Genomic DNA, 25,476 nt, shown 5'->3' with positions numbered 1-25,476 from the left:
AGCAGGTGGAAGGAATCTGGAGCCTGAAAGGGAAGTTTAACTGAGAAATAGAAAATTAGGAGTCATTCATGTGTAGTGCCTGGAAGAAAAAAAATCACGTAATTCTATTTTGCAGAAGCCGGCTGTAGCTATTTATGCATACACACGAGGCGGGGACCGCACTGGTGCTTAGAGAAAGAGCAGCTTTTGTCTGGAAAAACACTCTAAAGAGCTCTTGATTGGGTGAAAGGTCTTGGGCTTGCCTGGAAGCAAGCTCGCAGGGGAAGGGGTGCTCCATTTTCCCCAGAGATGGGGATTGGGGGTGCGTGAAAACGCTGGAGGGCTGGGGCAGGACCTTAGGACAGGGGCAGGGGTTTCCTCCGGAGACAGGGCTGACACCCTTGAGAAGCAGAGATGGCCAACATTCCATTTTAAATGAGTGTGTCATGACCCTTTATCTTAGAACTCAACAATAGAAAGGCAAATCACCCAAATAAAAATGGGCAAAGGATCCGAACAGACATTTCTCCCAAGGAGACAGATGGCCAATCGCACAAGAAAAGACGCTCAACATCACTAACCATCAGGGAAATGCAAATCAAAACCACCATGAGACACGGCTTCATATCTATGAAGATGGCTAGTATCAAAAAGACAGGAAAGAACAAGTGTTGTTGAGGCTCTGGAGAAGTTGGAGCGCCTATGAGCTCCTGGTGGGAGTGTGAAATGGCTCAGCCACTGTGGAAAACAGTCTGGAAGTTTCTCAAAAGGCTAAGTATAGAGTTATTCTATGACTCAACAATTTCACTGCTAGAGAACATCCAAGAGAAATGAAAAGTGAATCCATTAAAAAACAAAAACAACAGCAACCCGGCAGGCGACTGGCTGGCTCAGTCGGTAGAACATGTGACCTTTGATCTCAAGGTCGTGTGTTCAAGCCCCACATTGGGTGGGGAGCCTACTTAAAAAATATAAGTTTAAAAAGAAAAACCCGACCTGTACACGAAATGTCCACAGCAGCATTATTCACAACAGCCAAAATATGCAAACAACCCAAGTATCCATCAACAGACCAACGGATGGACCAAATGGGCTATGACCAGATGATGGAATATCACTCAGTCATAGAAAGGCACGAGGTACTGATACGTGCTGCAACGTGGATGGACCCTGAAAACATTATGCTAAGTGAAAGAAGCCAGACACAAAAGGTCACACTAACTGCATGATTCTTCCAGAAGACGCAAATCCATGGAGACAGAAAGTAGGTTCGTAGTTGCCAGGGGCTGGGGTGGCAGGGTGCAGAGCAACACCTAATGGGTACAGGGGTTCTCTGTGGGGTGATGGAGATGTCCTGGAATTAGATCATGATGACGGTCACACGACATCGTGAATGTGACCAAAAACCACTGAGCGGTACACTTTAAAATGGTTAGAATAGCTCTTTGGGGAAGGCTCGGTGGCAGCTGTACGGGGGGGGGGTGCCTTCTCCTGCCGCCCTGCTGAGGAACGAGGAACCAGTCGGTCAGAAGGCCACTCCGCTTCTTAATATACCTGAAGGACAGTCATGGGACCCGAGGTGGTGGGTCACTGAATTAGAATGACTCTAAGTAGCCGCAAAGGAAAATCTTTGGAGAAGGTACGCGCTGACTTTATCAGAGGCTCCAAGGCAAAGAATCGCAACGTGAAGAAACCAGTTCGGATGCCTGCTGAGACTGTGAGAATCACTACAAGGAAAACTCCCAGTGCTGAATGTTCTAAGACTTGGGATCTTTGCCAGAAGAGGACCCACAAGGGACTCATGGATTGGCACCGTCCTTCTGTGGTTGCTCAGCAGATGACCCCCGCTCCGTAGTGAGCCAGCGGTCAAGGTCGACATCATCATCAGATGCTTCAAGCAACCTTTCTCATACATTGATTACCAATTGTTAAAAAATAAAAGAAGATAAGATGGTTAAAATGATGAAATTTATCTCAATACAATTTTTTTTTTTTTTTAAGTAGGCTCCATGTCCAACGTGGGGCTCAAGCTCATGACCCTGAGATCAAGAGTTGCATGCTCTATCGATTGAGCCAGCCAGGCGCCGCCCCCCCATTTTTTTTTTTAAGTATCTGGGAACTCTGTGTACTCCCTGCTCACTTTACCTAGAAAGCTAAAGAACTCTAAAGTGTATTAATTAGCAAAACAAAACACGAAAAACATGGAGTGGCCATGAGGAGATGAAATCCCTGACCCTGGGTCCTCCGGTGCCAACTGCAAGCTGCTAGGCGTTGGGACCCCTTCCTGTGATTTCACCATTGTCCCTGCCAGCCTGCACCTCCCTGGCCCCTCCACAGTTCATCTCTTCCTCTTTCTGAATGACTGAGCTTCCCATGAGGTCAGCAGACGCCGCCCACAGAGAGCCGGTCAAAGGGCTTGTTGCCTTTGACCCTCATGACAAGCCCATGAGGAACTGGGGGCTCAAGGAGGTCGGGACATTTGCCCAGGATGCATTCGTGGGTAAGTGGCAGAGCCGGGATGGGACCTCAGGTGTTTCTGGTCCTAGTGTGTGCAGGAGAGTGGTGTCACTGTGGGGTCCCAGGCAACCTCTGTCAGCAATGCTCTGAGTCTGGAGACAACACATCCACGGCTCTGGAAACGCAGACGCGTGCTCACACATACTGAAACATGGACATATACTTCCCCCTACACAGATCACACATACACACACCCACTGGCGCCCAAACACAGGCAAACACACAGAGACACACTCCCCCCCACACACACTGAAACATTCACACACACACACTGTAAACTAGACACACACACTCACATGGATGCTGAAGCATGCTTGCACACACCTGGAAACACACACACTCAGAAACACAGATCCAGACACTAACACTCACACGCCCATGAGGGACTGGGTTCTGTAGCTAGCCTGTAATTTCAAAGTGCTGGTTATTGAAGTCTTGGGCTGAAGGAGGGGGAAACAGCCTGGCTCTGAGTTTTCCATGGTCCGTGGGTCACTTTGACCTGGCCAGGCCTCACCGGTAGGCACTTAGCCATCTGGTCCCTGAGCAGCCTGCTCCAGATGCTCACTGGGGGAGTACGGGTCAGGGAGGGGGCAACTCGGGGACCAGGGCAGAATGCTCCTGGGGGCTACTCCCCTTCACCTAGGGCCAACTCTCCTTGCAATTCATTAACCTCAAACTGTCCAAGTGCTTGAGGGTGGAGGTTAGGGCTCCTTACTGGATCCTGCTGGTCACTGCTAATGGTAAGAGCAGCCATTGTGGTGAGAGTGTAATAATAATGAACATTGACTAAATACTTTCTATGCCCTAAGCACTGTGTGGAGAGCATTATCACTTCTGATCCTCACAACAAGCCTATAAGATCAGTACCAGGACGGTACCATTATACTGATGAGGAAGCAAAGGCCTGCAGATGCCCCTAGGACCTGGCCACCCTGGTCCTCGAACCCAGATTCTATCAGTCAGCTCTCCCTATGATAATGCTGCATAACAAACCACCCCAGACTTGGGGGCTTACAGCAGGTGTTTATGCTCAAGAACAGGTCTGTGGGGTGAGGGTGGGTTGGCCGGTCTAGTCTGAATTTGGCTGGTGGCTCTGCCTCAGTCTGCGGTCAGCGGGGCCGAACTGAGTTCAGGTCTCCCGCATGTGTGTTGGTTCTGGGGCCCAGGCTAAAGGGGCAGCAGTTACCCAGGATGTGTGCTTCTCAGGGTAGCTCACCAGAGCACAAGAAATCGAAGCAAACCACACCAGCACATATGAGGCCTCTGCTTCTGTTATGCCCATTCTCATGCCAGCAACCAAAGCAGGTTACATAGGCCCAAAGTCAATGGCACAGGGCAGTCTGCTCTACCCACAATGGGAGGGGAGGAGAGGGGGGAACACTTGCTGAGCAACAATTCAATCTCTTGTTCAGGTTTAACCCAGACACCTGAGCTCACAACCAACGTGTGACGTTGCCTCCATCGGCGGAGAGCCTTGAACAGGATGGGATGTTAAAGGTCTGGCCTCCTGGGATGGAGGTCCTGGCCCCAACACTTCCTGACTGTCCCTCAAGCTTTCTGGGCCTCGTTTTTCTCATCTGTGAAATGAATTGTTTGCAGTATCAGTGGGATAAAGTATATCAAGTGCTTGGTACAAGGCCAGCACGTGGGAAGTCCTCAATACATAGTAGCTAATATGAATAGCTGTTTTCAACGGGAAGCCACAGCCCCTTTCTCGGAGCCATTTGGACATGTTTTGGGGGTGTTTCGGGTTGGGGATGTATTTCAAGGTGAGGGCCAGGGACACCCACACCACAAAACATGGTCCCACTCCAATGCTGAGCGTCCTTACCAGGAAAGGTAAAAGGTTCTAGCCCTGTCACTTCCTGTTGCAGATGGGGAGGCCGAGGCCCGGGGAGGGATGGAGGTTAGACCAGGAGGTGGCCGTGGGGTCCTCTATAAACACAGCTGGGGTGCCAGGACACAAGCCCTCGGGGACCAGGCAGCAGGGCCCGTTGGCCAGGGGCTGGGAGGACAGCTCACCTGCTGTCCCCCTGGGTACCGTGGAAGCCGGCTGCGCCTGAGCTGCCCTCCCGAGCTGGGCTGTGAAGCCCCAGGTTTATGAAAGCAAGAGCAACCCGCCAGAAGGCAATGGCAGACCAGTAATTCAGAAGAAAGAACACAGCTGAACCCCACACACCTCTGAGGAGGAGAGATCTGACGCTCGCGGGGATCAAAGCTCCTGCGCCAGGATGGACAGCAGGACCTCACATCATACTCTGGAGGAGGAAGCAGCATTTTGGTGACGTTCCAGCCCCTTGAGGCACAGCCTGTGGGGGGTGGGAGGGGATTGTGGGTGACAAAACCTACTTGAGGGGCAGGCTGCAAAATCCCCTGTGCTCTCCCCAAATGTCAATGCTGTGAAAGACAGAGTAAGGAAAAACTTCCAGATTTAGGTCATTGTTTGAGGTTTTGGAGGAAAACATCTTAGTTCTTAGGAAATATCCCCTGAAGTATTTAGGGGCAAAGAGTCTGCAACTTACTTTCAAATGGTCGATAAAAAAAAAAAAAAAAAAATTACAGGGGTGCCCGGGTGGTTAAGCATCTGCCTTCGGCTCAGGTCATGATCCTGGGGTCCTGGGATCGAGCCCCTCATCAGGCTCTTTGCTCTTCCCCCTGCTCCCGCTCTCTCGCTCTCTTGCTCTCTGTCAAATAAAGAAATAAAATCCTTAAAAAAAATAATTACATATAAACAGATAAAGCAAACACTGGGAAATGGTCATCGGTAAACCTAAGTGGAGCATATATGCGTTTATGGTACAATTCTTGCAAGTTTTTGGTGGGTTGGAAAATTCTGCAGGTAAAAAAAGTTTTTAGTCACGTAAAACCGACAACAGCCTGATTCATTTCATTAAGTAAGTTCAAGAGACGACTGAGTCAGGCTCATGAGTCTTCTTGAAAGAAGGCACAGGAAGTACATTGGTAAATAGGGCAAATAAAACACTATTCCAATCAAAAAGGAAAGCACACGGGAAAATGTCCAACATCACAAATAACGGGGTGGGGGGGGACGCCAAATTAAATAAAGTATAATTACTCAACTATTAAATTAATGTTAACCCTGTTTGGAATAATCATACTCCAGGTTGATGAGTCAGGGAAATGGGAACTTCACCCTTCTGCGGAGGCAAGAACCTTTGTTGATTTATTTTTTATTGACGTGTAGCTGACACACAGTGTCACATTAGTTTCGGAGGTACAACACAGCGATTGGACAAGTGTGTACATTGTGCTGTGCTCACCCCAAGTGTAGCTCTGATCGGTCACCCCATAGTGCTATGAAAATAACCTTGAGTATATGCCCCAGGCTGTGCCTTTTATCCCCGTGACTTATTTACTCCAGGGCTGGAAGCCTGGTCCTCCCTCTTCCCTTCACCCCTTTTGGCTCATCACCCCCCTTCTCCTCCTCCCCTCTGGCAACTATCAATTTGCTCTCTGTCTTTATGGATCTGTTTCTGTTTCCGGTTTTTGTTGGTTTGTTCCTCTGTTTTGTTTTTTAGAGTCCACCTATGAGTGAAATCATATGGTACTTGCCTTTCTTTGTCTTGCTCGGTTCCCTTAGCACAATGCCTTCTAGGTCCATCCGTGGCATACCCCGCGGTGCGGAGGCAGAAACGTTCAGGGAGCAGTGTGGCTGTCTGGATCCTTTGCCTCTGGGGTCGATCCTAAGATGATCCTACACGAGACTGCACACATTAAGGTGACCCACGTGCCACAAGAGGCAGTGTCTTTGCTGGGACCTCCAATCCTTAGTTCTGCGTGGGGAGAGGCAGAGGGAGAAGCAGACTCCCCGCTGAGCAGGGAGCCCGACATGGGACTCGATCCCTGGACCCCGGGATCATGACCCGAGCTGAAGGCAGACGCTTAACTGACTGAGCCACCCAGGCGTCCCCAGTCCTTAGTTCTGATTGCTTCTGGCCCTTGCTTCCCTGCCTCCTTCCCGGGCACAGCCCTGCTGTGCAGTTTTCACGGTATTGTAAAGAGCTGCTGAGATTCTGGTCACCTCTGAGTGTCTGGGGCAGGGACTGCTTGGTACTGCTCGGCCGGCAGCCCCATTAGCCCCTGCGGCACTCAGTGGGCTCAAGGCGCCGCCCCCACCCCACCAGTGTGGGAGATGGGAAATGCCATATTCTCCTAGAGTCCAGACAGACACTCGCCGCTCCCCGGCTACTGTGGCTTGACCAGGGTTGGTCACCTGATCTAGTCTAGTAGTGCTCACACCCTCAGCTGCCCTTGCTGGTCCGTGGATGGACACCTGGCCCATGTGGAGCCAACTGGATCTCATCTCTGGGGGTTGTTTATTATTATTATTATTATTTAAGATTTTATTTTTATTTTTATTTTTTTAAAGATTTTATTTATTTATTCATGAGAGACAGAGGGAGAGAGAGAGAGAGAAGCAGAGGGAGAAGCAGGCTCCCAAGGAGCAGGGAGCCCGATGTGGGACTCGATCCCAGGACCCTGGGATCATGACCTGAGCCGAAGGCGGACGCTTAACCATCTGAGCCACCCAGGCGCCCTAAGATTTTATTTTTAAGCAATCTCTACATCCACCGTGGGGCTTGAATTTACGACCCGGAGATCAAGTCACATGCTCCACCGACTGAGCCAGCCAGGCGCACCTCATCTCTGGGGTTTCAAAAACAAACGTATTGTCTCATTTCCAAACATTGGGAGACGTTTTAGCCATCTTCTTGCTTGCTAGCTTAATCCCAGTGTTTAGAAGGATAAACTATGTGATCTCAATCCCTTGAAATCTTTTGAGATTTGCTTTACGCCCCAGCATATGGTCGATTTTGGCAAATGTCATCTTTGACCTTGGAAAGAATGTATGTTCTGCACTTTCTGGGAGGAGAGTTCTGAGGAGATCGTGGTAGAGATTTGGTTCATCATGTCATTCAAATCTCTGGCCCTACAGGGTTTTTCCTACCGTTTCCCTCAGTTACCAAGATAAACCTTTTAACCCCCACGAGATATTTTTATTCTTATAAACATCTAATACTCATTGGGATTTAACTTTTCCAGCGCTCTTCATTCCTTCCTGTGTTCCTGAGCTTCTGACTGGGGTCATTTTCCTCTTACCTGCTGGTGATGCGTTCTCTCAGCCTTTGTTTGTCTGAAAATATCGTTACTTTGTTTCCAGTTTTGAGGGATAACTTCGCTGGGCTAAAATTCAGTCTTGGCCTTCCTTCACTCATCGATTCCTTTGGTAAATTCGATGGGTGCCTGGCACAGGTGCCGGGTGTGTGCCAGGTGCCAGAGATGCGATGGTGGCCAAAGCAGGAAACGCCCTTGCTCTTTAAGAAGAGAAGGGAAGAGTGTGTCGGACAGGGAACCGGAGGTGCAAAGGCCCTGTGGCTGGAAGCAATGGAGACGAGGTCAGTGTGGGTGGAGAACAGAGGGTAAGAGCTGGAATGGCAGGCTGCTCCTGGGCCATATGGGACCTCGTGGGGCCATGGTGAGGAAGAATGCTTTGCCTTCATCCTTATAGGAATTGTCAGGCATCTTGAAGCTTACCTGGACCTTGAAGGATGGAGGTGATGAAAAGAAGCAGAGAATGGAGCAGAAACATGATGTGTTTTGGAACATTGAATATTTGAGTAAGTGCTGAGCCTGCACTGGGCCACTTTTATGTCATTTCCCCCTTCCTAGGGAAGCGGGATTGCACAGCGGTAAAAGGCCATGCATGACTTTGGGCTGGCCAGCTTGAAGCACATCGCTTACTCAGCTGTCTGACTATGGGCCGGTCCCTTCCACAGAAGTCAGTTCCCTCACCCGGGAAAGCAGAATAACACTTCCCACCTCACAGGGCACTTCGAGGGCTTATAAAGGGAACCGGTGCTGAGACCTGAGCCTCCAGCTTTGCAAGAGCCCACATAGCTTAGCGCTTTGTTTCTATGGGTAGAATTTTCTCTTCTGCTGAGCGACAGGGAGGGTAAATCACTTGCCCCAGACCCCCAGCCAGAGAGTGGTGGGGTGGAGACTTCACGGCTCACGGGTTGCTTTGATTTCGTGTTCAAGGATCCTGTTCCCCTCCCCTTTCCTTAGGCAGGGTCACTGAGGCCCAGAGAGGTGGTTTGCCCATGGATACCCCAAATTTGGGAGTGGTAGAACAATTTATTCATCCATTCACTCATTCATTCATTCATTCATTCATTCCTTACTTATTGAGTGCCTCCTTTATGTCAGGCATGATCCAGGTGCCACAGAGAGAGTTGTGTATAAAGGGATAAAAAAGCCCCATCCTCAAGCTCACATTCTACCCGGGGGAGACTGACACCACACAGCATGAATAAATAAGCTAAATCAATTTGTTAGATGACTCTAGGGGCTGTGGAGGGGAATAAAGGGGGGAGGGGATGGGGAGTGGGGGTGGGGGGAGGTTGACGTGTTCCACAGGGCAGAAAGCTGATACTGGACCTGAAGGAGGTGAGGGAGGGAGCTGTGAGGACTTTGGAGGGAAGAGCATTCCAGGCAGCAGGCACAGCGTGCACAAAGGCCCTGAGGTGAGGGTGTGCCTGAAGTGTTCTGGGAACAGCAAAGAGGCCAGCGGGAAGGCAGGGGTTGGCTGCTCTGTGCACTGCGGAGGGCTCAGGGAGGTTGGCCAGTCCCCACTCCTTGCTGGAGTTGCTCGGTCCTTAAATGGCTGGATTCAGGTGAGTCTACCGCTGAGCCCTCTTGCCAGCAATGGGGAGGAGGGAGGCTCCTTCCTGAGTCTGGGGAGGAAGAGAGGGTTTACTCATGATCCACAGCACTGCCCTGCCCCAGCTCTCTCCCCAGCTCCTGCTGAACCTGCTTCTCTCCCATTCCTGGACCCTCCTTGGGCCAAGCGGGGGCAGTGGGGCCTGAATATAGGAGGGAGGCACTGGGCATTGGGCTGCAACCCCTCCTTACCCTCCTGGTTTTAAAAAAACTCCTGATAATGGGTTTCTGGTGACCCGCAGTGCAGGCTGCCCAGCCTCCCCCTGCTCCCTGCACACCGCCTCCCCCCGCCCGCCCCAGCCCCCCAAGCCCAAGCTGTCTCCTCACGCTGGCTTCTCACTCCCTCTCTTCCCAGGAACTCAGTGGGCCCCTGAGCTGGGCTGGCCCTAGACCCCAGCGTACCCATGAGTGTTATCAGTGTGATCGTAACTGCTGAGTCTCAATTACATACAAGAGAGGGAGACAAACATTGATTGGGAACCCACTGGGTGCTGGGCACGTTTGTGCATATTGCTAACTCTAATCCTTATTTCAGCCTTGCTCAAGAGCTATTATTATACCTATTTTATGAACAGTAAATGGATTCAGAGTAGTGAAAGGTTTAGGTTTTACCCAAAGGCCCCCAATAAGCAGATGCTAATTTTTGTAATAAAAGCCCATTTTAGTGATTGCTGGGAGCCAGGTAGCCAGATCCAGTACCTGTGGAGGCTGGGGAAGAGGAAGCTGAAGGCAATGAAGAAATGGCTTTTAGTTTTGCCTTCCTGTCAAACTCCTGGCCAGAGAGGTCATTGGGAAACGTTTGCCCTGGAGCCACCTGGGAGATAGTCTGCGATAATGGCTTCCCATTATCTGAAGAATAATCAAGGGGAAAAGAGAGATAACCCCGAGGGTAGAAAGGAGCTCTATTTGTTAAAACTTCATGAAGGGTGGCGTTGGGTCTGTTTCATGAATAAAACACCCTGTCCAAGACTGGAGCAGGCTACCTCCCGAAGTGGTGAGCCTCCCATCACTTGAGGCATGTAAACAGAAAATGACTTGTCTACTTGCTAGGGATGCTGAAAAAGGAATATCCCAGCGTGAGAGGTTGGCCTGGATGATTTCTGCAAGCTCTCAGACCTGGGAGTTTTCAAATGGCCCTGGCAGAGACTTCTGCCGCAAACTATCTTGGGCAGGAGGCTTTTGATCTGAACCACTCCCATCACACTTGAAGCTGCAGTCTGGCTTCTCCATGTCTTCTTTTCACAGAAAGGGGCAGGGGGTGGATTCGGGCTGGAGGAGTGGATTCCTCTAGTTGCATCAGCTCTGGTGTGACCTCTGACGTTTACCTTTCTTTGTTCCCAGATACACCAAACACACAACAAACTCATTTTTCGGGCTTAAAAAACAATGGGAGCAGCCAGGTAGGTCAGGAGAAAATTGGGGCTTCGGGAAGGTAGACATGGGGTGGGGGTAGGGGGGAGTGCCCTTTGGAGCACTCTGACTTGGGGTCCGGCAGTCCTTGCCTGGACACCCTGAGGAGGGGAGCATGTCTGACTCTTGGGCAACTGTAGGCAAACCAGCTTTTGAGCACCTATTGTGTACTCAGCCCTGTTGTGGCCAGTGGTAATTAACTTCCTGTGGGTCAGATCATGTGTACTGAGTTTTACCGATGTGTATTTCCCTTTTACTTTTTTTTTTTTTAAGGTTTTATTTATTTGACAGAGCACAAGCAGGGAGAGCAGCAGGGGAGAGGGAGAAGCAGACTCCCCGCTGAGCAGGGAGATCAATGCGGGGCTCTGTCTGATCCCAGGACCTGAGCTGAAGGCAGATGCCTAGCCAACTGAGCCACCCAGGCGCCCCTTCCCTTTTACATTTGAGGACACTGAAATTTGCCTGTAGGTATAGACCTGGTGCATGCTCCAAAGCCAGTGTCCTTCCTCCGCCCTGTCTGGTTGGTGGGCCTGCCCCACGCTAGGGATGTTGTAAAGGTTGGGGCTGTCTGTAAAGCGGTCAGCGCAGGGACAGGCACACAGTGGCTGCTCAGCAGATGCTCAAGACCGTAGGTGCTCAGGGCTAAGCGCAGGAGAAGCGAGAAGCAGGCCACCTGAATCAGGAAGCAGCTGGCTTGGCAAAAGTCCCGCTTGGGCTCACAGCTGGCTGCGAGACTGCGAAAATCTGGGACTCTGAGTCTGTTTCCCCATATATATTAACACCTGGCTGCAAAAGGGGCTCTCTTGGACCTGACCATCTAAAATCCCACCTGCTTTCCTAAACTCCTTCCCTCCCACTCTGTCTCCTCCACCACTACTCCACAGATCATCAGCCTTTTCTGGATTCCTGAAGTACCCCTAATTCTGCCCTGTCTCCTGGCCTTTGCACACATGGTTTCTCTTCGGAATTGTCCTGCCCCTACACTTCACCTGTCTTGCACCTTCTTTTGTGTTCGGGCCTCCCGCAAGGGATCCTAAGGCACTTTGGCTTATTATCATCAGACCTCGCCCCCAGTTGCTTTCCATCACAGTACTTCTCCAGGTTATAATCCTTTATTCATGTTTTGTCTCTTCTATTAGGAGACAGTGAGGGCGGGGACCTGTGCTGTTCCCTACTGTACCCGCAGCACACAGACGAGTTCAGCAAGTACCCGGTGAGTGAACCAGAGAATGAATGAACAAAGGAGTGGAGGAGGTGTCTCCGGCCGAGCCAAAGAATAGGGAGGCCGTGGGGGCGGGGGCCCAGGGTCCCGGGGAGTAGCCTCTGCAGGAGACTACAGGGTGTGCTCGGCCTGCACCGCCTCTGGGCAAAAGCAAATCTCGGAGGGGGGCGGGGGACCCCGAGCCTGGGCCAAAGTCCAAGTCCGCAGGGGGCTGCGCAGGAAGCTACTTATACCTAGGACCCGCAGCCGCCGGCTCCGAGCCCCACCGCCAGCCAAGGACAGGGAGGCCAGGTCAGTTGGCGGGCAGGGTGTGGGAGCCGGGGACCGAAGGGTCCAGGGGAGAGCCGCCCCGGAACTGGCGGTCACCGCAGCGTACGACCCCGGGGCTACCAGCTCTCGGCTCCTCGAGATGCCGTCGCGAGTTCCAGGGGCAGTGGCGCCTCGCGGGGACGGAGAACTACATTTCCCAGAAGGCTGAGAGAACTTGGGGTCACAGGGAAAGCGCCCCGGGCGGCACAGCTTCCCGGTACGACAGGGTGCTTTTGGGGGGTGAGTCGGCGGCCGCAAGGCCCCGGTGGAAGCCCCCTAGAGGAGGCCCGGCTGAGGGGATGTGACGGCGGGGAGCAGAGCCGATGAGCAGCTCTGTGGCGGGGCCCGACTGCTGCGGAGGCCTCGGCAATGTTGACTTTAGGCAGGTACGGACCGGGCGGCGCGGCTGGGGAAGCAGAGAGAGGACTCGCGGGGCCGGGTGGGTCCTGCGGCCCGCAGCCCCGGCGGCCGTCGCCGCCGCCGCCAACGCCCACTGGGCGGGGCCCCTGTTGCCCAGGCAACGGGGGGCGGGGCGTGGTGGGGGCGGGGCTGCGCGTTCGAGGGCGTGGCGCGCGCGTGTGCGCGTGTAAGAGGGATTGCGTGTGTCGGAGAAAGAGTTCCTGAGTGTGTGTGTGTGTGTGTGTGTGTGTGTGTTTGCCTCTGGGATTGTGTGGTCAGAGTTGCTCCGAGAGTGTTTGTTCTGAGTGGGAGTGTGTCCTACTGGAACGGGGCGTTGGAGGCGTGTGAAGCAGGCCGACCAGGTGTGTTCGGGAGTGTGCGTGGTGGCAGCATGTGGATGCGTGGGAACTGGGAGGCCCCCCTGCCGCAGTTCCGTCCCCCTCCCCGGGCTTGAGGCCAGCTCTGCGGAGGAGGCGAGAGGAAGGTTTGCGCCCTCCCCCTGGCCTGAGCTGGCCGCAGAACATCACCTCCTTCTCGGGTGGATGGGTGGAAAGAGTTGACAGCCTGTAAGCATTGTGCCAGGACGGGGTGGGACGGGCCCCGCCGGCTGGAGAACCCGGCTACCTCGGGCGGCAGCCCCTTTACAAAGTCATAGGCCAGAGAGTTTGTCTTTTCCTGGTGTCTCTCCCCAGGTTCCCCCTCCCAATGGCTGTTCCTCTCCTGCATTCTCCCTTCTGTCAGAGCTTCCTTTTTTTCCACCTTTCCACCTTTTTCATCAGTCAGCCACTCTTCGTGGAGCCTGGGAGCTCCATCTCTGCCTGGGGCAGACTTTCTTTAATCTAGAGCATTTCCCCCCTTTATGCATTTACTAATAACAGCCAGTCTTTGAGACAATAAGCCTGGGAGCATAGAACATTCACTGAAGGGGATAAAACTGGCCAATGTTTTAGAGAGTAGTTGGTGGAGAGGTGGGATTGAAATCCCTGTATCTGTGAGGAGGTGACCCGCGATCTGAGACCCAGTGATAAGCTCTGGTCAGCAGGGACAGGGCAAAGGCCTTAAATGGGGGAGTATTTGTCCAAGGAACAAAGAGAAGGCTAGCATCTGACCCTGAGAGAGTGCAGGATGAGTTGACATTGGTAAGTGGGAAGCAGAAGAGAGGAAGAACAGCCTCCCTCATGAGGATGATGGTATCCCATGGAATCCTTAGAATCTTTTTTTTTTTTTAAAGATTTTATTTATTTATTTGACAGAGAGAGACATAGCGAGAGCAGGAACACAAGCAGGGGGTGTGGGAGAGGGAGAGGGAGAAGCAGGCTTCCCGCTGAGCAGGGAGCCCGATGTGGGGCTCGATCCCAGGACCTTGGGATCATGACCTGAGCCGAAGGCAGATGCTTAATGACTGAGCCACCCAGGCGCCCGGAATCCTTAGAATCTTAAACTGCAAATGGCAATTAGAGAATCTCTGGGCCCACGTGGTCAGTGGTGGGACTTTTCCTGTTTTCTACCAGAGCAAATCTCGGATGAAAGGGCACTTGCAATGCCAAGGGCGCCCTTGGCATTGCCTGGCTTAGGGGGTGGATGCTTCCTGGACGAATGACTCCGTGGGGAAGGGTAGGTCACCATTAACTTGAGGTGGGATGTCTTTGAGCCAGAGGCCACAATGCAAGGGGGGCAGTGGCCCAGCACAGGCCCAGTGGAGTTTTAGGGTGCTGCCGGGTCATCTGAGCAAGGCCCGTTTTTCTAGACCTGGCAGCAGGAGTAAGAATCAGCCATGGGGAGGGGAAGGTTAACTGGGTGTGTGGGGGATGGGCTTTTCTGCTCTCTTCCTTACTCCAGAGTCTGAGGGGGCTATGGAGTTGGAGGGAACTGGGAGCACTTCTGGGGACAGGTCAGGGTGACCCTAGTTGACTAAGGTTCAATTTGTTCCACTGCTGCCTTTGTTGGCACAGCTAAGCTTCCTGTTAGCAAAGGATTTTTTCTTAACAACAACAACAACAACAACAACACAACATTAGTTATGTATTTGTCTTGTGATCATTCTCCTCCTTCTTCAATCAAAATCTCTGCTTTTTAAAAGAAGCCCGTCAGTCCCTGGCCCAAGTGAGCACCAAGGTTTCTTTTTACCCTATGGGTATCTGAGCTGCAGGATCTCAGCCTGTGAGTCCAGCACCATCTGATAGGAATGCAATGTGTCCCATTTATCATTTAAACTTTTCTAGTAGCCGCATTTTAAAAAGTAAAAAGAAATCGGTGACATTCCTTTTTTTTTTTTTTAAGACTTATTTATTTGTGGGGCGCCTGGGTGGCTCAGTCGGTTAAGCGACTGCCTTCGGCTCGGGTCATGATCCCAGAGTCCCGGAATCGAGTCCCACATCGGGCTCCCTGCTCAGCAGGGAGTCTGCTTCTCCCTCTGACCCTTCCCCCTTTCATGTGCTCTCTCTCTCTCTCTCTCTCATTCTCGCTCTCTCAAATAAATAAATAAATAAAATCTTAAAAAAAAAAAAAAAGACTTATTTATTTGTTCCAGAGAGCGAGCGAGCGCAGGAGCGGGGGGACAGGGGTAGAGGGAGAGAGAATCTCCGGCAGACTCCCCACTGAGCACGGAGCCCCACTCGGGGCTCGATCCCATGACCTTGAGATCAGGACCTGAGCTGAAACCGATAGTCGGACGCTCAACCGACTGCCACCCAGGCGCCCTGGCATTACTTTTTTTTTTTTTTAAAGATTATTTATTTATTTATTTATTTGAGAGAATGAGATAGAGAGAGAGCATGAGAAGGGAGAGGGTCAGAGGGAGAAGCAGATTCCCTGCTGAGCAGGGAGCCCGATGCGGGACTCAATCCCGGGACTCCGGGATCATGACCTGAGCCGAAGGCAGTCGCTTAACCAACTGAGCCACCCAGGCGCCCCCTGGCATTACTTTTAAGACTATTCCGAACAGTGCAGCCCTTGGGTACAATGCCCTTAACCAAACATTTTCTGTGTCTGTTCCAGCTGATATGGAATTTTGGTTTTGTTTTTGATTAAAAAAAAAATTAACCCTTTGGGTTGAGGAGTGTACCTGCTATGGCCTCGCTGACAATGGCCCTTTGTAGCCCTTTGCCCTCCACTCCCTGGGATTCCAGAGCCTTACTCCTCAGCCTCCCAGTGGCATGAAGCAAGCTGGCTGGTGGGTGGATGGCAGCAGGGACTGCCAGTTTGCTGACCATGGTCAGGGGTGCCTCCAGGACTCAGAAGATGGCTCCAGTGGGGCCTAGGGATGCTGGCTTCTTGGAGAACCCAGTCTGCCAGGGCATAGTCATGTGGGCCCCTTTCATGCCCTTTTCATATGGACTCACCTGCTCTCATGAGCAGATGGGTGGTTTCACTTAGTGTAGGTGTCAAGAGGTGCCCTTCAGTTTCCTGATCTGTAAATCAGGGAGAGTAAGTGGGGCTTACAAGGAAGACCAGGATGAAATAAGGGTGTAGAGGAGCTTTACAAGTTGTCAAGGGTAGCCCACCGAAGGGTGGTCTTCAGAAGGCAAAAGCCTCTGTGTTCAGGAAGCTTCAAGGCCATGATGGGGGACAGGCCTCTTGATTTTTTGTGCTACGGGAGCCTGACTAAACCCTTGGAGGCAGAATCCCGGTGGCAGATGCAGGAGGTCTTGACTGCCTTGTGCGGGAAGATGTTTGCCTGCTATACAAATTGTTTTGAAAAATCTTTGGTTACTATTACTTTGTTAGAATAAGTATCAGTCCATTTGATTGGATGACTGATTTTGGGAAGTTCTCAAGGACCTAATTTTTATTGTCAGTATTTTGGGTCAGTCAGGGCAGCAGGGTAGGGGCTTTCCTCTGTCCCTCATTGTAACCTTGGGCAAGTCACTGAACCTCCTAGAACCTCAGTTTCTTCTGCTTCTGTTGAGACGATCACGTGGCTTTTCCTTATTTGGCTGTTAATGTGGTGAATTACATTGATGTTTTGATTATCGAACCAGCCTTGCATTCCTGGGACGACGCAGAATTACATTGATGTTTTGATTATCGAACCAGCCTTGCATTCCTGGGACGACGCAGGATCCTGAGGTGGTATCCTTTGTATATATTGCTAGATTTGCTTTGCTTTTGTTGCTGTTGAGGATTTGGATGGCTGTGCTCATGAGGATAGGGTTTGTAGTTTTCTTGACCTGTCTTTTTCTGGTTTTGGTATTAAGGTAATGCTGGCCTCTTTGTGTGAATTACAAAGTCGTCTCTCCTGTTCTGTATTCTAGGAGAGATTGTGTGGAATTGGTGTCATTTCTTCCTTAAATGTTGGTAGAGTTCATCCAGTGAAATCTTCAGGGCCTGGAGCTTTCTGTTCTGGAAGATTTTTAACTGTGAACTCATTTAAAAAAAAATAGATATAGGATTATATGTTGAAGGAATTTTGTTAGCTTATGTCTTTCCATGATTGGACCATTTCATCTGAGTTGTTGGCTTGTGGTCATAAGCCCCTTTATTACCCCTGTAATGTTTGTGAGGTCAGTGGGGAGATATTGGCAATTTGTGTCTTCTTTTTCCCTTGGTCAGTGTGACTAGAGGTTTATCTCTTTTATTTTTTTCCCAAAGAACATGTTTTGGATTTGATTTTTCTCCCCACTCTGGTTTTCTGCTTTCAGTTTGATTGATTTTTGCTTTTATTTTTTCCTTCTGCTTCCTTTGGGTTTAATTTACTTCTCTTTCCCTAATTTCTTTCTTTCTTTCTTTTTTTTTTTTAAGATTTTATTTATTTATTTGACAGAGAGAGACAACAGCGAGAGAGGGAACACAAGCAAGGGGAGTGGGAGAGGGAGAAGCAGGCTCTCCGTGGAGCAGGGAGCCCGCTGCGGGGCTTGATCTCGACCCTGGGATCATGACCTGAGCCGAAGGCAGACACCCAACGACTGAGCCCCCCAGGTGCCTCTCTTTCCCTAATTTCTGAAGGCAGATGCTTAACCAGCTGAGCCACCCAAGCACCCCCTCTTTCCCCAATTTCTTAAGGGCAAAGCTTATATTACTGTTTGGAGCCTTTTCTTTTTCATTAATATAGCTCTTACCGCTTAGTCCCGCATCCCACAATTTCTGATATGTTGTATTTTCATTTTCATTCAGTTCAAGATATGTTAAAATTTCCCTTCAGACTTCCCCTTTGACCCATGGGTCATTTGGAAGTGTGTTCTTTAGCAGGTATCTTTCTGTTATTGATGTCTAGTTTAATTCTCTTATGATCTGAGAACATATTTCATGCGTTCTGATTCTTTTACATTTAAGATTTGTTTGGGGCACCTGGGTGGCTCAGCCAGTTGAGCGTCTGACTTTTGATCTCAGCTCAGGTCTGCATCTCAGGTCTTGGTCTCCGGGTTGTGAGTTCAGGTGTGGAGCCTACTTAAAAAACAAAAAATTTGTTTTATGGTCTGGACTGTGGTCTGTCTTGGTGGATATGTGCACCTGGGAAGAATGTGTCATTTGCTGTTATCGTAGGACGTTATGAACGTCAGTCAGGCCAAGTGCTTGGTGGTGGTGTTCAGGTCATCTCCGTTCTTACTGATTTTCTGCCTACCTACTCTGTCAGTTCTGAGAGACGAGTGTGGAGGTCCCCAGCTGTCGTCATGGATTTGTCTGTTTCACCTTTTAGTTCTGTTGGGTTTTTCTTCATGTGTTGGCCTCAGTTTTTTAATCTGAAAGATGAGCATGCCCCATGGTGCTGTTGTGTGGACTGAATAACACCGTAATCCTAGCTAACATTTATCAAACGTTGCTAGGTGCCAGACACTGTGCTAAGCGTTTTCCTTGCATGATCTCATTTAATCCACCTGACAATCCAGTGAAGGAGATGCCACTATCATTCAAAGCCTTGGGAGTGTACGTTGACTTGCCCAAGCTTACACGGGGGGGGGGGGTTGTCAAGCCTGACCAGGCTGGGGTGTATCGTGTCTCAGGACTGCGTTCTGCCCTGCCTCATTAAAGCCAGGGCTTGGTGTCCGGTAACTTCCCAGGGAAGGTCAGCTGGCTTACTGTTATTGCTTTTAATATATAACATGTAATTAAATAAATGTACGCAGTAGCATCACCCTAGTGGGGTGTGTCCTGGGCCCTCGAGGGTGAGTGTAAAGAAAAGGGGTCTGCAGCTCACCATCACACAGAGGAAGTGAGAGAGGGGACCCAAGGCGGAAGAGATGGGGACCTTGAGAAGCACGGGACCTGCCTGTGGACGCCCCTCCCAGGAAAGGGGCTCACTCTGGCCCTGCTGATTAGGGTGCACAAGCTGCCAGAGGCTTTTTGCACCTGGTCCAGGACGTGCTCGTTGAGTGAAGAGTGAATGAACGTCTTCCCCTTTCCTGAAAGGAGTTCTAGATTTGGGGAATTAGAGCAGCTACTGGCCATTTCTTTTTATTGTGGGACGTAGGAATGCTTCAAAGCAGTGTTTTTCCAGATTTGCCTGTGGCTGACCACCATCGCGCTGTGACATTCCCACAACGCTCCTGTCTTGAGATGGTTTCGAGGGCTTGCGTGCCCTCAGGTTCCAGCATGCGGGCTACAGTCCTTGGATCAGTGTCCTCTAGCCTTTCCCTTAGGATGCCTGTATTCCCAGAGCGCCCCTCTAGAAAGAGCTGAGATGCCTGTCCACGCTAGTTGGCTTTAAGCAAACAGAGGGAGGGGGCGGAAGAGCCTCAGGCCTGGAAGCACCCTGGGCACTTGTACTTTCATGCCTGTTCTCCCCTCCGTCCAGAATGTCACCTGGGGGGCGGGGGGAGGGGTGCAGTCTCATCACCCTCGCTTCATCAAAAGGAAACCCTGGGCTGAGCCTGGTCACGGCAGGCCTGCCTGTGGTCCTTCCGGGAAGGTGGGAGTGATCCGACCCCAGCTCAGATTGTGAGCTGCCCAGAGACCTTCTTCTGAGCCAGATGCCCCCCCACCCCCACTCCCATGCAGAGTAGAAAAAATGAAGTTGGGGACCTGCCTTAGCCTAAAACTGAGGAAAAAGACTGGCACATTCATTCTTGTGTCTGTGTCCTGTGTCAGACACCGAGCTCTACCTAAAAGTTGCTCAATCAGTATTGCCCGAATCAGCTGAGAACGCCAAGGGCACTTGGGGGTCCCCTGGGAAAGGTGGAAGAGGCTGCGGGTCCAAAGACATATTTTGCAGTGATGGAGGGTGGCGCCGGAGGACCCCAGCCCCTCTGGCCCCCACCTGGTTCCTCCTGCCCTTTGCCGTATGTGATGTGTGGATCCCACTTGGCGATCGATGTGACTTTGACTCTCTGGGCCCCTACTGTTTGTTTGGATGTCACAATGTGACCCTGGGTGCTGTTGACCCACAGCAAATCATCCCCTGAAGTGTCCTCAAAGCCTGCAGTAAAGTAAATTGCTATGAGCCGCTTCCTCACCAACCCGTAGCGTTTCTGTGGCCGAGTCCATTCATCGGTGACCTGAGTGGAATTATTCCTGGTTTCGGTAGGTAGCGCCTGTCCTCTTTTCAAACACAGAACTCTGCCATCTGTGACCTTGGAGCGGGATTCCGTTCTTAGAATGACCTGGGAGAGAAAGCCAGGACTTCTGCTGCTTTAATAAGGTTGGGGGTGGTTGGGGGGGGGGAGCGGGGGAGGACGCTCCCCTTAGTCAAGGCAGCCCACTGGTGTGCAGGTGTGACTGACGGACCCAGGATCCGGGGCCCTCCTGATCTGCTCAAGGGGGACCTGAGTCTTTTGTTCTTTTCGGCTGATCCACTTTCAGGAGGGAGGTCTGCCCTTTCAGGTGAGTTTTGGGAGGTGACAGGAAAGGACGGTCAGGTCTCTGGAGGAATACCACTGTGGACCATTAGTCATTCTTTCCTGCCAAGCAAGCCCTTCTCCTGGCAACGCAGATCCCCCACTCTCAAGGTGACCCGGGTGACTGGATACTTTCCTCCCACCAAGACAGTTTGACCCGAGGGCACTGGGACCTGGTGGGGGCTGAGGTTCCAGTTTTAACCATCTCAGTCCTAATTGGGAGGCTCTGCTGGATGAGCCTTGGCTGCCCGCTTTGGCAGCCCCAGTTTCTGGCAGGAATCGGGAAGGGCTGGGCTGGCCGTGGCCTGCCTCTGCCCCCCACCCCTGCCTGTGATCTGGGGGTTTCTCTGAGCCTTTGGCTTTCCTTTTTTTTTTTAAGATTTTTATTTATTTATTTGACAGAGAGAGAGACAGCGAGAGAGGGAACACAAGCAGGGGGAGTGGGAGAGGGAGAGGCAGGCTCCCTGCCGAGCAGGGAGCCCGATGTGGGGCTCGATCCCAGGACTCTGGAATCATGACCTGAGCCGAAGGCAGACGCTTAACGACTGAGCCACCCAGGCGCCCCAGCCTTTGGCTTTCTTATCTGCAAAGTAGGCATAGCCATAGTGCTTGCCAAGATGGGGTATGTGAACCTGAAATAAAGGCTCTTTGATCTTGTGATCTGCACTGGGAAGTTTCCTGCAGTTGGGTCTTAGTCCTCAGACCCACCCCGCCTCCCCTAGAGTGTCACCTCCCTAGTGGATTGCTCAGAATGACTTTGAGTTGAATCCTTAACAACACCTGCAGCATTTCCAGAGGATATTGCTTCCCCCCAAGGCCGGTGGGGAAATAGGGGACACAGTTCCCAGTTCCCAGTGCTGAGGCTCTGGGGAGGTGTCATTTACATACAGTGAAACTCAGAGACCTTTGTGTCCAGTTGGAAGGTCTAACGTGCAAGCTCCTGGCTAGCCAGGCTCCAACTGAGATGGGGAATACTTCCATCGCCCCCGAAAATTCCCTGTGCTCCTCCCGGCCAGTGCCCCACCTTACTTCCCATCCAGGTACCCACGCCTTCTTAGGAATGCCCTGAACCGTCCCCAGGCCTGGGTTGCCAGCCGCGACCCTCTGGCCATCACCTGCACCCTTTCTCACACTCTACCCCCTTTCCTCCGGCTTGGTCCCGCCAGTGTAGGGTTAGCCTGTGAGATAGGAGGCATAACATTGAGGGCACGCCGGTTTCACCTGGGATTTGGGATTTCCTGTCCTCGGGAAGGTGTGTATCCCCTGAGGCAAAAGTGACGGAGGCCTGGGGATCCTGAGACAGGGCAGGCCGTGTGGGCATGGAGGGGGGCCTTGAGAATCAGGCCCACAGATAACTCTGTTTGCCTATGGGTAAGATGAGGATGCTGATGACCATGGGAGGATAGGGCCGGTGGGAGGCTCTTGAGTGTGTGTGGGGGGAGGATTCCGTGCTCCAGGCGTACTGGCCCTGTGCTCCACTACCTGATGATCCAGAGGGCAAGGCTGGGTCTCAGAGGGCCTTTTGTGGGCAGCTTCTGGTGGACGGTTGTTGAGGATGCGTGGTTTGTGGAGTTGCTGAAGGGGGCAGGGAGGATCTGGAGGGGATGATGGGTAGTGGAATTCGGGGGCGGGGCAGGGCTTCAGGACTGCTAGTACCCCCTGGAGCTAGTGCTCCACCCCCTCTCCTTCCACGCAGCTTTACACCCTGGGGACTGACCTGCCTTGAAGAGATCCCAGCTCCGGGGTTTCTAAGAACCTGCGAGAGCCCTGTCCCGTCCCCAGTCTGGCCGTCCTACCTCCCGTCAGCGCTTGTGAACACTACTTGATTTCTCAGCCTAAAAGGTGCCATAAAAATATTAATGGAGTACAGCGCCTGGGCAGCTAGTGAATCTGTTGCCTCAGAAGCGGAGGGATCTGCTGGCCACTCACTGCTGGCCGCCCACCTGCAGAATCTCCACGGCAGCCGCTTGGGCAATTTCCTGCCTCCAGTTTGAAGCCAGAAGGGAGGGGATCAGAGTCCCAGCAGCACGGCTGGCTGAGCTGGAGGGCCCTTCAGAGGTGTACCTTTAGCCTCTGCTTTTTACTGATGATGAAACAAGGGCCACTGTCCACTCCGCAAACATTTACTCTTTGTGCCAGGTGGAAGACGCAAAGATGGAGGGAAAAAATGGCCCCTAGCCTGGAGGGATGAGTATGAGACAGGGACAGAGAACCAAATAATCGTAATAGGGTGTGCACTAAGGACACAAAAGAGAGTGCCGTGGGTGATGGTAGAGGAGATGCTCCCACTGGGTCTTGAGGGGTGAATAGGAGTTTGTCTGGAGGTGTCAGAGGGATAGAGAGTATTTCAGACATGGGCAGAGCCATCGTAGCAGGGTCTAGAGCATGTTTGGTGTGAGTGGTAGGGTGGGGCAGGAAGGATGGCCGGTAAGGTGGGTACAGGTGAGTTCATCGCCTGTCAGTGAGTGCTGGGGTGGGTGGGCCCTGGGCCGGCGGGGAGGCCTGGGGTCCAGAGTGTGGCAGGAAGTGAGGCATGGGAGGCTGGCTGGGGCTAGAGCGCCTGGGCAGTGGGAACAATGGGGTCAACAGACAGATTGGACTCCTGGATGAGAAGGGTGAAGGGTCAATGGCAGGCAAGCTTTGACTGGGTGTTGAGGGTTGAGATGGGGACTGGGGAGCAGGGGCAGTGAGGCAGGCACCACTCTGGAAGTGGCCGAGCAGGACCAGAGCAGCAGTCTGGTGGCTCCCCAAGTCGGCTCTCCTTGCACCCCTTCCGGGGGCTCCTGTTGCAACAGCCCCATTGCAGCCTCTCAATGGGGCCTTGCAATCGGGTGCTTAATAAACGTTTCTTTTCTTTTTAAAGATTTTATTTATTTATTTGACAGAGAGAGAGACAGTGAGAGAGGGAACACAAGCAGGGAGAGTAGAGAGGGAGAAGCAGGCTTCCCGTCAAGCAGGGAGCCCGATGCGGGGCTCGATCCCAGAACCCTGGGATCATGACCTGAGCTGAAGGCAGACGCTTAACGACTGAGCCACCCAGGCGCCCCTAAATGTTTCTTTTCAAACAGAAGATAGAACGTCCTTTGGTTCAGTCCCAGGCTCTCGAGTCTTTGGGGCTGAGGTGTGTGCTCGTCTCCCTCCAGGGTGGACAGCCTGTTTTGAAGCCTGTTCCAGCTGTTTGGTCCTTTGTGAGTGGCCTCACTTCTCTGGGTGTGTTCTCCAGGGCAACTTGGAATTTCCTGTCACAGCCCCAGGCTTTGTGAGGTGCCCGTCCCGAGAGCTGCCGAGCCTCCACTGCGCTGCCTGATGCACGGGGGACCTGGGGGGGGTGGTATCTGACCTGGGACCTGAAGACGAGGAGGCTGGAAGGCAGGGTGTGGGGTTGCCTGCCTGGTGGGTGTTGGCAGCGCCCACTGGGTGCCCAGAGGCTGCGGTCAGCGTGGGGCAAAGCTGTGCTTTCAGTGTCACTCTTCCCTGTTTGCTGAGTGGTTGGCCCCCTTTGTCATTTGTTTATTAATAATGCACTCGGGGTGCTCATGTGGCCATTCTGTCCCTCAGCCATTTCATCCACATGTTCACGTAGCAGTGCCTTTGTTGGCTCATTCGTTCTTAGCTCTGCCCTTGGCCCCTCAGCGGTGAAGGTTGCCCTTGACCGGGACAGGAGGCCCACACATGCAAAGGACACGCCGGGCCACATCTTGCGTGCTCCGTGACTTTCCAGAGTCTTCCCACCATCTCTACAAGCAGGATGTCTCAATGCTGCCCCTGGGGGACATTGGGGCCATGTGTGGAGACATTTTTGGTGCCGCTGGCCCCGAGTGGGTGGCGGCCAGGGGTGCAGGGGACGGTGCCGCCACAGGGAGCGCTCCAGCGCCAAGTGTGGACCGTGGAGGGCAGGAAACCGTGCTGTCGATGCGGCAAGGAGCATGAATCCGGTAGGTTGCTAGCCAGTCTCTTTTTTAAATACACACAGAAAGAACATTTAGTACAATGTGGCTATGTGTTATTTTCCAAAAATGTATATATGTGTATATGCTGCGGGAAGTCTGCCGCTTGCTCTGTTCGTTTGACATTTTTTTAAAGACTATCACAAGTTGACACATATGGCTAGTTTGTTTAAATTCTGTAGCTTTAGCTGCTTTAGGAATGGGCTCTCTTCTGTGTAGCCTAGCCATTCTTCCATGCCTCTTTTTCTTTGCCAGCACAGGAGCTTTGCACGCTCAGGTGAGTTTCTCTGGGACAGGCGCTTGGGAGTGAAATTACTGACAAGTAGGAGCACGCCTTTCAGTTCACACCCTCCCCAGCCCTCAAGCCTGGGTTGGCGAGGGGAGCCACAGCACTGCTGTTTTAGTTTGCATTTACCTGATTACTAGTGAGGTTGAGCGTGTCTCCCCACGAATGCCAGCCCCTTGGGTTTGCTCCGGGGCCTCCGGAGCCCTCTGCATGCATGGTCCCAGTCATAGCACCTGGTGACCCAGACCTTGGTCCCGGTGGGGTCACTTCCCCGTCAGGGTGCTGGCCGCTCGTGACTTCCTCACCCAGCGTCCCCGCACGCTGTTCCCCTGCCACTAGCCCGGCCATTCTCGGACAGGGCACGCCGTGGCTGATTGGGTTTCGGCTTTTTATCTTCAGTTTTATGGTTACACTGTAGTAACCTTTGCTGGACTTGCTTGTGCCCGAGCCTCCCGGCATGTTCCCAGAGGGAAACTTTGTTTCTGAGTTCTGGGGGCTTGGCACTCCATGTCCCCACGGCTTGCAGGGGGGCCGTCAGGGGGACTGGGCGTGTCTCCCGCTGACGCTGGCTCTGTCCCTGCAGGCAGACCTCTGCGTTATGACCCGGCTGCTGGGCTACGTGGACCCCTCGGATCCCTGCTTCGTGGCTGCCATCCTCACCATCGCTTTCAATCCGCTCTTCTGGAATGTGGTAAGTGCCCTAGCATGACCCTGTCTGGGTTGGACGGACAGACGGATGGCTCTTCCCTCCCCGTGTCAATCTCTGGCCAGTGTGGAATCGTCCTTACTGTTTCCCCTGCGAGGTCAGAGCCCAGTTAGGGGATGCTGGCCAGGGAAGCCCCTCATTCTGGGGATCCCACCACATGCTGGCCGCGACAGTCCTGGACTGCAGGGCTG

General features: G+C 52.4%; 1 protein-coding gene across 9 annotated transcripts in view; it reads left to right on the top strand.

Annotated features, from left to right (window-relative positions):
- Positions 1-2,390: 2,390 nt before the first annotated feature.
- The window catches only part of PEMT (phosphatidylethanolamine N-methyltransferase), an 86,887-nt gene continuing 63,801 nt past the window's right edge, over positions 2,391-25,476 (top strand). For 2 of the 9 annotated variants that reach the window (XM_028089486.1, XM_028089494.2), the window contains exons 1-4: positions 2,391-2,479; positions 8,027-8,135; positions 11,787-11,860; positions 25,163-25,270. In XM_028089486.1, coding sequence (XP_027945287.1) covers positions 2,468-2,479; positions 8,027-8,135; positions 11,787-11,860; positions 25,163-25,270 — 303 coding nt within the window. In that variant the 5' untranslated portion in view covers positions 2,391-2,467. Of the gene's footprint in view, positions 2,480-3,908; positions 4,778-5,075; positions 8,136-10,578; positions 10,638-11,786; positions 11,861-12,280; positions 12,565-25,162; positions 25,271-25,476 lie in introns of those variants that run through there. The other 7 variants (XM_028089487.1, XM_028089489.1, XM_028089490.2 and 4 more) reach the window with 7 other exon arrangements.

The sequence above is a fragment of the Eumetopias jubatus genome, unplaced genomic scaffold (genome assembly GCF_037043125.1).
Source record: "Eumetopias jubatus isolate StellerSeaLion01/CBP00866 unplaced genomic scaffold, mEumJub1_p1.0 scaffold_10, whole genome shotgun sequence".
NCBI classification, from domain to species: Eukaryota; Metazoa; Chordata; class Mammalia; order Carnivora; family Otariidae; genus Eumetopias; species Eumetopias jubatus.
This window is presented reverse-complemented; position numbering and strand designations above follow the sequence as displayed.